Raw genomic sequence first — 15,347 nt, 5'->3', positions numbered from 1 at the left:
AGTTTTCAAACCTTTCTGCATTTTAGACCAGTGTTAAAAATTATTTTATGCATTTTATTAACGTGACAATAAGTTGGCTATCTAATACACTTCAGCACATCAGACACTTGTGTTTAAATTTTTTTTGTAACTATTTTAAAAATTGTTTAATGATTTATACTTCAGGTATGTTAAATGTTTAACAAAGACTCGTAATAAGAAATTAAAAATGTGGAACAAATGTCAACATAAATTTAGTCGTTTTTGAAAACTTTTTACAATTATTTAAATGCATGACATAATATTTTTTTCGAATATTTTAAAATATTTACCTTTGTGTCTTTTGATTAACTTTTTTAAGGGATCTGAATGAGACTTGTCACCAATAAATACGGTGACTTTTTTATGTAGATGTTTATTTTTGTAGAACAAATCTATAAAGTGTTTCAATTAATTTGTTTGCAAAATAGTTATATATATCATTACTACTATATATATACTGCTTTGATCATTTAAAAATCATTTTGAAAATTTATAAATATTGCATTGTGACACAGAATCAAGTACTGTGTAATGTATTTAAAATTTTAAAATCTTCCTTAACTCTTTTACGATGACGCACTTTTAAAACTTTTTGTGCATGTTATTGAGTTACATTTAAAATTTAATCAAACCACTTCACTATCAATGTATTTTAATGACATTATTATTGTCATATACATTATAGTTCAAAGTTTTATATTATTTTAGTTTTTATTCCTTTATTGCAAAAAAAACAACATCAAAACCTATAATAAATACTTCAGTTTTGTTGTCACATGAGGCATGAGCTATAAACAGTTTCACACTTTGGCAATGTATAACTTGAATCACAAAACTCCAGTCCTGTAGATGTATGTCAAGACAACAAGTACATTTACTTGCTCTATTGACACGTATGTTTCAAAGTTCTTTGGCTAAATGCAGTAGAAACAAGTACTATATTTTGTCAACCCCTGATGGGTTCTACCTCCACCTTCTATACTTACTTTTGAACTTTACAACTTGCATGTAGATACTTCAGACACATGTTTATAGTCATTAGAAAGAGCTCATTTTACACTGTAATCCTACAATGGTTATTTTGAAATTGATGCCAAGTTGTCATTATTTGTGTTTTAAAATTCATATTTGAAAGATTTAATAATTTTTATAAAATAACCAAAGCTTCTTCTTGTTTAGCAAGGCTTACATTACTAAGAGTGTATAAAAATATTTTGCTGGAGAATAAGGTATCTGCCATTCATACCATTCTGTCGCTCATGGGTACCCATTGACATGTGCCACATAAATAATCAATGGTAAAGTATAGGAAAGGTAAACAAAACGTTAAAAATAAACTATAACTGAATAGGTTAAGACATGAAATATTTTAAGATTATTCAATGAAGTTAGAGGGTATGAACATATTTATGTTTCTTAATTTGAAGTATTTCATTACACTGTACATTGATGATAATAGGTAGAATTAGTGATATGGTAGAGAAAATTGAAAATGAAATACAAATATTTAACTTAAAAAACTTTTGATATTCATTTAGAAGGTTCTAGAGATTATGCAAATGAAATTTGAAACTGTAGAACAAAAGATAGTATTTTTATACGTAACATGAAAATCACCTTGCAGATGAACTATTCAGAGTCCTAGTGCAAATAACTACATTAAATAACGAATTTTTAGTAGAAATAGTACAAAAAACTAAATTAAATATTTATTTTTTTGAAACTACATACTTCTAGGAAAGTTCATACCACGTTTCAAACAATTTCATCCACTAGTATCATTTTTGTAATGAAATTTCATGAGTTAAGTAATCTACTTACAGAGTAAGTAGGCCTTTGTCAAAGGGTTGAATGGAAATTTTTTTGTTACTTTCACATTTTACAAAACAATTCAGTTTATTATCTAGTAAGTAAGTAAGGATAAAAAAAGAATGTGATATTTTTAATTGTAAAAATGCTCTTACTGTGTTGGCTCTTTCTATTCTGAATATCTGGTTGTATTATCTATAGGTTGTAATTGAAGATGTTTTTTCATCAACATCTTGTTTATGCAGAACAGATGATGGGAAGCTTTTAGAAGGTAGGTGTTTAGTTTGGCATGAAAAGCAGAAACATTTACTTGTCCTTCAAAAAATGTAGAATATAACTTTTAGGATTTTGATTAAATTTAACAGTGAACACAATCAATAAAATGGTACTGGTAGATCAGTTTTGTCAGGAATGTGGTATACTGCATTTTATATCTAAGCTCTTTGTATACATCCGTTCATGGTTTTTAACATTTAGTCATTAGAATTTTACCATGCAATATGGATGTTAATGGTGCTACAAACAAAAATGACGGTGGTATATAATGTAAACATTAACATCAGAAAGAATAACTGTGTTACAAACAGCAAGACCAAACCTATGATGAAACAGAACATATAATTTTCTAGGGTTATTAGCTAGGTATTATTTGAAATTCATATTTTTAAACAAGTAACACTATTTATGTCTCATACTGATCAAAGAACAAAAAATATGGAAATACTTTATTACATATGACTTCCATGACAACACTGAGGATACAAGTATAAGGGGAAAAAATTATTGCTAAATAAAAAAGCTATGTGAGGCTGGCTACTGAACTAGGAAAAAGGAACCAAACAAGATGGGGATGGAAGTGGACATATTAGTAAATGATAAATGACTATATTTAAGTGCAATGTTAAAGACTCAAAGTAGGATAAATGTTGGAATAGACTGTATATAGTAAGGAGTGGTTTTTGAGCATTATATCTAATTTTGGAAGAGAATGGTATTAGAGTTGTATACTTCAAGTAATGATGTGAAGGAAACTTTGAAGAGGAATTGAATTCAGCTGTTGATTATAACGTGCTTGATAAACTTGTATCAGCAATTATAATATCATTAGTTCTTCTGTTGTTATAGATATACATCCTTCAATGTTAGAAACAGTGATTCCTCGATCAGAGTCTGCTCATGTGTTAGTTCTAAGTGGAAAATATAAAGGAAAGGTAGGATACAAATTTGTATTACTTGTTTGTAGAAGATTCTTGAATAAAATGGCCATATATTAGGTGAAGCAGGTTTGATGGCTGAAGCCCTTTCATAAGGCCCTGGTCTAAAGTAGTGTAATAATTTCCCACAGTGGATAGCAGCTATGCATCATAAACATTGCTGTCACAGATTTACATAGAGCAGGTTTATTTGATTGCCTGTTTAATAAGAGGTGAAGCTAACTTTGTACAGAACCATCAGTAACATGTTGTAGGTGAAAATGTTCATTATTCAGTGTGTCTACATTTCCTTAGATAATTGTCCAATAATCAAGTTTTTGTGGTAACATTATTGTTGAAGGTGAATTGCTAAGTGAAGCTATGACCAATACCACAAAACCATTATTTGTGCTTCACATAGTTCAGTAAAACATCTTTTATAATAAGTAGAACAAATACATACAATTTCCTCTGGTTATTAGCTAGTGATTGTTTAAAATTAAAATTTTTTGGACAAGTATTACTATTTTTGTCTCATATTTGTTAGAAAATAAAAAATGTTAAACTTGATGAAATAGGACTTTTCACATGAAAATGGTAAAAATACAGAACCTTATTTTAGTATTAGTAGATCAGTGAAATATAAATTCTCCCATGGAAATAGAGAAACTTATTTCAACATTAGTAGATCAATGAAATATGACTTCTCCTATGACAACACTAAAGATATAGAACCTTACTTCAATGTTAGTAGATCGGTGAAATATTACTTTTCCCATGACAACACAGAGGATACTGAGACTTGTTTCAGTGTTAGTAGGTCGGTGATATATAGATTCTTCCATAACAACACTGAAAGCACAGAACCTTATTTCATCATTAGTAGGTCAGTCAATTATAACTTCTCCTGTGATAACACTGAGGATAATAGAAAAATTACTTCAGTGTTAGTATCAATGGAATATGACTTTAGAGATGACAACACTGAATATAGAATCTTGCATCAATATTAGCTGATCAGTGAAACATAACTTCTCCCATCACAACACTGATAATATAGAACCTTACTTCAGTGTTAGTATATCAGTGAAATATGTCTCCTCACGTGAGAACACTGAGCATACAGAGTTATGTTTCAGTGTAAGTGGATCAATTTTCCCATGACAACACTCTGAATATAGAACCTTATTTCAGTGTAAATACGTCAGTGAAGTATGACTTCTCCCAAGACAACATTGGAGGATATAGAACCTTACTTTAGTTTTAGTAAATGAGTGAAATATGAATTTTTACATCACAACGCTGAGGATATAGCACCCTATTTCAGTCTTAAAGGCCAGTGAAATATGACTTCTCCCATGAAAACATTGAGGACATAGAGCATTATTTCAGTCTTAAAGGCCAGTGAAATATGAATTCTCCCATGAAAACATTGAGGACATAGAGCATTATTTCAATGTTAGTAGATCAGTGAAATATGACTTATGTGAAAAGACTGAGAGTATGGAACTTCACTTCAATATTAGTTATTATAGTATTTATACTTTCAGGTGAAAATAAAATCCAATATGAAATAAAACTACTTTTCACCATTATTTTGAAATTTTAGAGAAATATAGTAATATCTGCCCCTGAATAAAGTTTCTATTTTTGTATAGATGTACTTAAAGACAAACCTAGAGAGTAGTTTTTCATTAACTAATCATAAACCTTTTGATCAGTTCTCCTATCATACATGATTTTCTTAGGAGCAAGATTAACAAACTGACACTTACTGTTTATGTAAAACTTAAGCAAAAAATTCTTTACTAAAAGCTAGAAAGACTACCTGAATAAGGATTTTTTTCCAGTTTCTTTTGAAAAATTGACATTCATGCCATTTACATAACACAAAGATTAATGACATAGGACATGATGGTTTTGTAACAAATTTTAAAATATTTATAACAGTTGTAAAATTTGTATGTTCTGATAATGTCCATGAGTGAAGAAAAACAAAATTGAGATGTAAATTTGTTATTGCTTCAAGGTGGAAATTCTAGGTGATCCAAATACATACATGCTGATAAGTTATGTTTATGTTACATATAATTGCAATTCACAATGAGTGGATTTTGAAGTGACTTATTGGCATCCGGGAAAAAATTTACATTTCAAGTGAGTATAACTTAGTTATATTGACATTGTCACATTCTCTGCTTGTATGGTGCTGCACTGTCCCATAAACAACTCATTATACTTGTGGGGTATCATCAAGATAATTATGTATTGCATAAGCTTCCTCCTTATGAGCAGCAGCATCACACTGATTAAGAAGAGTGAATTTTCTATACGTTCTAGCTGGGGAATGAATTCTACAAATGGGAATGGATACAGATTGAATTGTAAGAACCCCCTACAGCATCATCAAGTTTATTAACTCTCTCAATATTGGCTTGGTTAATTTGACCTTTTTGTACTTGTTTAAAGTCTTTATAGATTTAATACTTATATCTCTCAATGTAGTATGCATATCTCTTCACAAAATTTGGCAGTCTTTCAGTTAATATTACAAGACTTTCACATAAACAAAAATCATATTTTTAGTGAAGTATTTTGAATAAAATAGAATAAAGATTTGTCCATTAATATATTGAGTATTTGTTTTGAATAGTCCATGTGCAAAGTTATTTTCATGTTAAAATTAAACATACTTTTCCTCGTCTCAAAAATCTCAATTTTTTTTTGTGTAATCCCTAAAACCTCCTAAATGCATTTGAAACTTTTTTTTTCAGTAAATCTTTATAGTTTAACTGTTATTTTCTCTACCCTATCTCAAAATGGATCAGTCAATTTGACCGACCTTGTAACCACCAGAAAAAGAATCTAAATAAACCTAGATTACCCTTACCCTTTTTTTCTATCTAGAATGACTTTGAATTGTAACATGAAGCTATATTCACTTTTCCTAAATAGCTCTAAGTTCGTAACAGTACACATTTATTTATAATTACATTTTATTGTTTTATTGCCCTTTGAATCGTGTCTAACTATTATCCATGCCATTATAAGTTGTAAATCACTCGGAAAATGTGCACTTCACATTATGCTATCAAATTACATTACCCATGAGCTGTTTGTGTGTGTATGCCTCATGAACCATTGTAATTATATTATTATTATTAAATATTTTACCAAATCTAGTCTTAAGTAACTTAAAAAGATCCATATTTTTAGGTTTTAGTTACTTTTATAATAATATATGAAAAACAAGAAATAAGGTACTTACCCAATCTTCTTTTTACTTGCCTTCAACTGTCAAAAACAGTTAAGCCTGATTTTTTATAGTAATTATAGTAATGTCCAAAGAATATAGACTAATAACATGCAAAAAAGTAGACAAATTCCCATACCTCTCAACATTTTTCTGGCTTTCTAATTATGTGACAAGAGCTGTTACAAATTCATCCAAGCTAGTCGTTAACATTCTCATGGGAACGAATCTTGTACCATGATTGAAATTGACAATATTCTGTTCAGAATACAAGGTTATACAATAAGTCATTTGAGACTTTCTATTGGTTATGAATAATATATAATTAAACATAAGAGAGAACTATCAACAAATTTTGAAAGAGAAGATGTGGCAAGTGGGTGTGCCAGGAGGGGTCTGATTTTCTATTTGATAGCTCTGTAACCAAACAAAATTGAAGACTATAAAAATTATGGTTTGTGTGAGCAATAACGATTTTATAGAAAGTAATTTATGTTTGATATCATACTTTTTGGAGGGGTGGTGGATAAAATAGAGAAGAGAAGATGTTTAGAGATGGGTCATGTGTCACACTATGGGGAAATTTGGGATTTTTTTAAATAGTGCCTTGTAGAATTATGAACTTAAAACTTGTATATTATTAAAATATGGATTATTAACTAAGATTTTTCTAGTTGGTATTAAATAAATAAAAAGTGGTTTAATAAAATTTTGAATGGAAGATACTAAAACCTTGTGTAACGTGCAGTAAAGGATACCCGAGATGATAGGCTTAATAGTGTTGGAACGTTTGTTTGCTAATGTATGTAATATAAGCAAAAAAATTTCAAGACTACATAGCCATCTATCTTTATACACTGAATTATCAAATTATCTTTAAAATCTTCATTCTGTTATATTCTTAATTATCAGGTTTTACTTTTTCACGTACAGTTTATTTTCCTTTCCCGTCCATTAGTATTAATACTTATTGCGACACATGTTAATAGGCATTCTCAGGGTGTCTTCGACAGTGACATTAGTCTTTTTCACAATGTTGGCACATTTGCCAACTATACTAAGCCTGATAAACCAAGGCAGTTTGGCTTTTATTTTTAAAAATTATTAAACCTTTCGAATGTGCATTTTAAAACATAACTAACACATAATTAATTAAAATATAAAACTAAAACCTAAATAAAATTTACTTGTTTGTCTAACTAACATGTAGGTAAGAAACAGTGCTAAAGTGCTAGCAAGGATAAATGTAGCAACAATGCTAAGAGCTGTTTGACAAATTCTCTATGGAATTCTTCGTGCCAATTTGAAACTAACTCTTGCAAGATAGTATTTTAATGTGTGGTATTGCTATTGGTTACAAACATCTAACTCAACTAAGTATAATTGGCTGAGAAATTGCAACTCTATGTGTAGAAGATGGGCGTGGCATCTGTCAAGAGTTCCGGGAAATCTATTTCTCTCTTTTCCCAATGTCTCATAAGGAGCTTGAAAGAAAATTGTGTAAACAGAGCAATTAACCAAGATTTTTTCTATATATAAAAGGTTTAGTATAGTCAAGTAGTTCTCAAGTTACAAAGTTCAAAAATTATTAATTTTTGAAGTGTATCAAACTGAAGTTTGAGAATTATCTTCAAGGTTTCTTTTGAAATAAAGGAATTATAACTTGGATAATATAAAATTTTGAACTATAATCTAAATTATAATGCTAATTTCATTGGTAAACATTGATAGCAAGATTGCATGTGCAACGTGTAATTTTCAACTTTTGTCAGGGTATTTTTAATCAGACACGGTTCAAAGGTCAATAAAACAGAAATTAACAAATATAAAGATTTTATACTTTTACAAGATTTAAGTTATTTGGAATAAACATTTGTGGTTTTCTATTACAATTTGCAGTTATTCTGGAACAAAAAGATAATTTAGATTTATTTCCTAATTTTTATGATGGTTACAAGGTTGGTCAAATCGATCAACACCATATAGAGTTAATATTGATAAAATAACAGATTAAATATAAAGTTTTATTAAAAAACATTTGATGATTATCTAGAAGGATATAGAGATTACGCAAATGAAACTCGACAAATTTCAGATAAAGAAAAGTATTTTTAATCTTAAAATCAAAATTACTTTGTACATTGGATAGTTAACATTCTGAAAGAAAAAATTCACGAGCAAATTTTTAATAAAAAAATCTTAAAATATAATTCAAAAACTGGATATTTTGTGTATGAAATCATTGTAATGTTTACTAATAATCTGCAAAATTTTGTAAAGACTTGTGTAATTGTAATTACAAAAGACTTGTAATTTCAAAAATTATAGTACAATTACTCTCATAGATACTTGTGGCTATGTAGTAGGTGTTAAAATGGCAAATTTAGAATAATTATAGTTTTGGTGATTAAGACATTTCAAGCAATTGTTGTGTTTGAAGAAAAATTCCTATTTTCCTGATTTATTTCATAATGGAATATCCTCACAATCTTTACAGTCTTACACCTGCATCATAACATGTACATCAAAGGTCTAGTTCATTATTTAGAATTTATTAGTGATCTTTAGTCACAAAACAGTTAGTTTCTATGTATCATATTGGAAAGCTTCACTGAGTCATGCAAGACTGATTCAAGGTTTCTTACATATGTAATGTCATAATGAATAATATAATTGAATTATTGCTTGGAAGAGTGTCATGTAAAAACAAATGTTCTTCCATTCAAAAATATTTTTGTTTCATTATTAAAATAACAAACAGATTCTTATCTTCATCTACAATGAAATTACAAACTTGACAATACTTAAGTAATTTTGGGCATATTTATTTTGTACAATACTCACTCAACAATCAGAATTTTAGAATTGTTATTGAATGACAGTTTGCAACAATTGACAGAATTTCTGGAAGTGGTTCTCTTCTTAGACACTTCAAATTGAACTCATTGTTAAAAAACAACAAATATGGAAGTAGGAGATATGTTCAATTTATTGAACAATTATGTTTTTCTCCCTTCTGAACATGAAAGACAATGACAATTGAGAATTTACAGATTTCTTTACATTTTGGGAATGAATGTGATGGTAGTTTATCTTTTTGATGAAATGTTATATTGCAGTTATTTTTATTTTGTATAGTTCTTGTTGGTTTTCAGAAATTACAAGTGATGGTTGTTAATTTCTCTGTAAGTCATTTTCAGTTCCAGATTGGTATTTTGTTTGATATGTTTCTTCCTGAAAAATAGGACAATTATCATTTACAGTTACATAGTAAACTCTGTTTTAAACTTATGTGCATCATAGCTATATCACGAAAAGAACATGCCAGTTAGCAAATGTCTTGTTATCCAAATTATTCTTATAATTTGAAATAAAAATTAATCAAGGGTAATTGCAATAATACATAAGTAATTCATCTCTTTCACATGTCAGTTTTTCTTTGTAAGATTACTTCTGCCTAAATTTAAAATATTCTTGCAGAAATATATCCAAAAACACTCTTTAATGCTTATGTTTTGATTTTTTTTTGCTTAAATATTAATAAAAAGTTTTAGAAGACCATAAAAATGTACCCAGATATACAGTGCTGGGTTTGATTTTTACTTTCATTAATCAGGCCCACAGAGTGGTCAATGATAAGTCTGACAATATCTTATAATTCTGAAGATTGAGTTTTTATACCTATGGTAGGCACAGCACAGATAGCCCAATGTGTAGCTTTGTGCTTAACAACAAAGAAATCATTAATCAGTAAAAGTTACTTATTACTAAATGCTTTAATTTTATATCTTGCAGGTTGGGAAAGTTATTAAACGAGAAAAGGCAAAGTGTTTAGCTAGAGTTCAGCTCACAAACCAGAAAAAAGTTCTTGAACTTCATTATGACACCATCTCTGAATACACAGGAGATATGTCACAGCATGGGTGATAACACTTAAGAATAAAGTTTATATGTCCTAATGTTTTCTTTACTCATAATTGTTTGTGTTATAGCCATTATGCAGTGTAAATGAAAATTAAATTGCATGTAAAATTGCCTAGATTTTGATGTAAGTAATTCTTTCTTTACAAGGTATTAAACATATTTATCAGCATAATATTTTTATTGAAAAACGATATTTAAATTGTGTTTGTAGTATAACTAGTTTTTGACCTTATGTTTAATGTTTTCTAAGAAATGGATGACAGGTAATTGGAATTGTTTCTTCTAACTTATCTTACAATGTCCTAAGTACTTTATAAACCATGTAAGATTTTAAACCGTCACCATAAGTATATTTTGTTTCATTATGTTAAGAAAATCATATCTCGTTTTGAATTAGCAACATTGATACTATGTAGCCACCATCATAAATAAAATATTTTTTGCAAATACAGCCATTTTTTATGTTTGCACTTGGTTTTCCATAAGTTGAAATATATGCTGATTAAATTGTTTTTTCTGTGTTAGTTATAAAAGGACATATGGTGTGCTTTTTTTCATTGTATTCCTAAGAATAAATTTCAAAAGGTATAGATCAGGAGTACAAGATTGTTATGGTATAGCCTTCTACCTTTCAAAATTTGTTGATTATAATGATGATCATGTAAGTCCAAATCACATTTTATGTTTAAACAAAAGGTAAAAGATGTATGGTGATTACATTATTGCTTCATATTTAGTAAATTTGACAAGATTCTGTATTTTTTACCTAAAATTGTCTTGAAATTTTATAAACTATCTTTGATGTATATTTCACTGCTTGTGGCTATGGTAAAATTTTACATAGAAGTTAGGTTGACAGAAATTTTAATATTGAATATTTTTGATTTTGAATTTAGTTTTGCAAATATTTAGGAATTGTCTTGAATATCTTCCTTCATTCTAGCATCTGATTAGTGTCTTATTTACTAAAATATGTTGCCATGATTTGATATGACAACAGAAAGAGGTTTTGTCTGTATTATCCTGAAAAAATAAAAATTAAGAATATACTTATGAGCAGGGAGAAGAAATTTAAGGTAACTGTCCTTTTGTTTATTTTGAAGTATATTGGATAATCTGTATTATTACTTATGTAGTTTGAAGTAATTTTATTGTTCAGAATATAGAAACAAGAATTTTCATTTTTAATGTTTCTCAGTGCACATTTGAGTTTACTTCTGATTGTTTGTATACTAATTTTTCACTTCAGTATCTTCCACTACAAAAAAACAAAGACTCAGATAGTTGAGGAAATGAAACTGTGGTAGGTTTATGTAAATCAACTGTTATTAAAAAACAAATTTTAGCATAACAAATTTCCCAGTAATTCCACTTTTTTGTCATTTTGAAATTGTATTATAATTTCTATTTTAACAAGTTAAAATTCAAGTTTTCATACAAATAGCTCTGTTATTTTTGCCATGGAATGCTGTTTTTATCAATTTGTCTTAAATATTATGTTGTGTATAATGCTAAAGCTAACAAAACTTTAAAAGTTCTTTAGAATAATAATTGAAATGTAGCATGCTTTAATGATAATACTTTTTATTTTCAGTCTAAGTTCAAATTGCTCCAGAAGTGAGATATTTAAACTGATTTGCAGGCAGAAAGATAAAATCTATAAATATGATGTTACAGAGTACTACTGTATACTCTATTTCATTTACGACATTTATCTTACTATAATGGTCTTAGCATGTATGTCAGTATATATGTATGTAACCAAAACTCCTGAGCCATCTACTGAATGGCACCACAAACAAAAATCCATAAAACCTTTCATACTTTGGATATTCAAAATTCAGACCTTTAGAAAAATAACTGTAGTATGTACAACAACCATTTCTTTATAAGAGAACACAATTTTAAATAAAAGTTCTCTCCTCACGACAAGAACAGGACTCTCACTAGGACTATACATGAAAGTTTGATTATATCTTTAGTGATGTAATTTTTAAATGTAGCACTGAGAAACTGGAGTTCTTAAAAACTTTATATTTTTCAAAAATCAGTACCACTTTTAATATATAAAAACTTTACAGTTTATATCAGTAAAATGTATGAATATTTTGAGCTCTGTACATTGAATCATTTTAATGCAATGAGTTGCGCATGACTAAAGAGTACAATCTGAACACTTTGCTGTGCAGTATTTCTCAGAAAAAAATCCTTTTTAAAAAATGTTACTTTTTCAACATTTTTTTCTATAAGGTACGAATATAGTTACTAGTACAAACAGCCACCCATAGGGCGACATTTTTGCTAGTCTTAAAATATCTTCTTTTTTTGTCAGTTTGTGTAAAATCTTATAGTGAATAAGACCCTTCTTTGGTGACAAACCTCCAAGTTGTAAGTTTAATAATGCATATGCATACACAACAGTACAAAGCAGTTCCTTAAAAGTAATTCAAATAGAATGTATTGTTGCTGTGATTTACAATAGTCCATGGCATCTTCTGACGTCATGCCTGCATAGATTTGTAGGCCTTTTCCTGTGAGAAGTGGACTGAGAAAAACTGTCCAGTTGCCTTTGTCCCATCTCTGACTTTGGGCAAATCTTTCATATCTCTCCAGGAAAGCATCCGTGTCATCTGTCTGTTTATCATATTTGAGCAGTTTGGGTCAGCTGGCCCTGACCCCATTGTCATTCTTGGGTCCTTTACATTCTGTTGGGTGAGCTTGGCGATCTCAATATGTGCTCTTATTCTCTCTGTTTCCAGTCTTTCTTCTCTCTCCTTCTCATCTTTCTCAATTTGTGCTCGTATTCTTTCTTTTTCTATTTCCAGTCTATCCTTTCTTTTTCTTCTTTCTCAGTTTATATTATTATTCACTCTCTATTTCATTTTCTGTTTCTGTTTCCAGTCTTTCCTCTCTCTCCTTCTCATCTTTCTCAATTTGTGCTCGTATTCTTTCTTTTTCTATTTCCAGTCTATCCTTTTCTTTTCTTCGTTCTCAGTTTATATTATTATTCACTCTCTATTTCATTTTCTTCTTGTAGTCTTTCTTCCTCTCTTCTCTGCCTACATTCTTCTCTCTCTAGGACTTGTTGTTGCTTAACAAACTCTCATAGTTCGCTATCTTTTAGCCCAAGACTCTCACCTCTTTGTAATCATTTATCAAAATTGTTGACATGGTTATATAGCGTGATTGTAATCTCTACACTATTTTTCCCACCACTACAGTTGTGCGTATATAGGCCTACTTATTTCCGTTGTCGTTCACGCATTCTTCTGTCGCTATTTACCAGTATATAATACTGGCAGGCTTGCCAAATGTCAGGTTTTTGGATATATCAATAAGGGCTGGAATTCTTTACAGTAGGTGTCCGTGACTTTTTGGTGATAAATTCTAACAATAAACAGACAGCACACAATCCACTTGTTTTAAAATATTTATATTCAAAACAAATCAAACGTATGTACAAAAATTATTCACACTATAGGATATCACAGTTTTACCTAAAACGCTAAATAATTCTCCTTTCTTGTCAAAAGTCCACATAAGCTGATTCAATTACTTTAGAACTCAATTAATAATTATTTTTCTTTAATCTGTTTCTTACTGTACAATCTGTGATAGAATCAGTTACATTACTCCGTGGGTTATCACAGTTGTATCTTGAACTTTAAATAATTGTTGTTAACGTTATTTTCTCAAGCTACAAATCCCAATTTTGAATCTTCTAAATAATACAGATTTCAGACATGAAGTTAAAATTGGGATTTGTAGCTTGAGGAAATAATGTGAACACTATGTCTCAAATCTTTAGCTTGTTTGTTTAAAATTCTTATCGATTGTAATTCCACTTTAAGCTACCTATATTGTTTCTGTAATTTTTTGAAGATCCCTATTCTCCCTTTTTTTAAAGAAACAATTTTTAATAATTTTATTTCATTAGTTTTTTTTTAGTTTCATCGTGGACATAAATCTATATAATAGCATTACTGTCCTATTTTAAACAGTTTAGTTTAATGATTAAATACATAGTTGGTGTATAATGCTCTCTTGGGAAACAATGACAATTTTTGGATTGGCTTCATACTGATTGGATGGCTATTGCTTCTGATATCATTGCCACAATGTTATCATTGATAGTGGTACTACATATACGATCATTATGATACATGGTGATTAACATACCGCATGTTATATATATATGGTTGTAAAACATATATAGTTACTATATTTATACCCTGTAGCTATATGGAGAGTCTGTAAACACTGGATTAGAGACTACTGAATTATACTGGAAAGTAGTTATCCCGGCTCTTGCCAGTCACGCCGCCAGAGAGGATATAGACGATGATGTCACCAGAGACGATGGCGTCATAGTTCCAGGTGTTTATTCGATGGTTCTTTGATTTCTTTATACTGGAGAAAACAGTATATGAATTACAACCTATGAATCTTATTTCACTACATCGATGAAATGCTGGTTTACATTTTTTCTGTCAATAATGAAATAAAATTTTATACTTTGGTAAAACTTTTCACATGAAGATACTGTTTGTTTTCCATTCTTTGTTTTGTGTCTGTTTTAGCAATCTGCCGATTTACAAAATCTGTTACACTCAGTACAAATTATGAATTGACCTTTTGAACATTCATTATTGTAACAAACATGACAATACCCTGAACAATGATTTGTCGCAATCTGAACAATAACTTACTCTGAGGAAACCTTTCATTGACATAATACTGTTGAAATGATGATCATGATACAATAGGAGAATATTTTTGGGAAGTGAAGGACCTTTATAGGTTTCGTGGTTGAAATTGTCTGAAGAAACAATATATATTTGAATATTGAAATGACGTTCAAATTTAGAAATTTCTTCTTCTCCACAAGGTTTTTCTGGAACTTTAGATGAAGCATGTAAGTCTTTAGCCATATATGTAAGTTGTGGTCGTCATTGATTACTAATACTATTATACTTCGGATCATTTCTGAGCAATGCTAAGACTATTACCTATATTAGCACAGCAAAGGTCATCGTTACTCTTTATAGAAATAAATGATCGTTTTTTAAGTTGATCAAGACTAATATTTGATAATTTATAATTCCATTGTAGTAAATTCAGTTTTGAAAGACTCGTCTAAAGGTATG

General features: G+C 29.3%; 1 protein-coding gene across 1 annotated transcript in view; it reads left to right on the top strand.

The window, feature by feature from the left end:
- The window catches only part of LOC106468045 (G patch domain and KOW motifs-containing protein-like), a 35,022-nt gene extending 20,290 nt beyond the window's left edge, over window positions 1-14,732 (top strand). The window contains exons 4-8 of the mRNA XM_013928443.2: window positions 2,032-2,101; window positions 2,956-3,041; window positions 10,072-10,199; window positions 11,450-11,503; window positions 14,439-14,732. Coding sequence (XP_013783897.1) covers window positions 2,032-2,101; window positions 2,956-3,041; window positions 10,072-10,199; window positions 11,450-11,503; window positions 14,439-14,457 — 357 coding nt within the window. The 3' untranslated portion in view covers window positions 14,458-14,732. The remainder of the gene's footprint in view (window positions 1-2,031; window positions 2,102-2,955; window positions 3,042-10,071; window positions 10,200-11,449; window positions 11,504-14,438) is intronic.
- Window positions 14,733-15,347: the final 615 nt, after the last annotated feature.

The sequence above is a fragment of the Limulus polyphemus genome, unplaced genomic scaffold (genome assembly GCF_000517525.1).
Source record: "Limulus polyphemus unplaced genomic scaffold, Limulus_polyphemus-2.1.2 Scaffold2848, whole genome shotgun sequence".
NCBI classification, from domain to species: Eukaryota; Metazoa; Arthropoda; class Merostomata; order Xiphosura; family Limulidae; genus Limulus; species Limulus polyphemus.
This window is presented reverse-complemented; position numbering and strand designations above follow the sequence as displayed.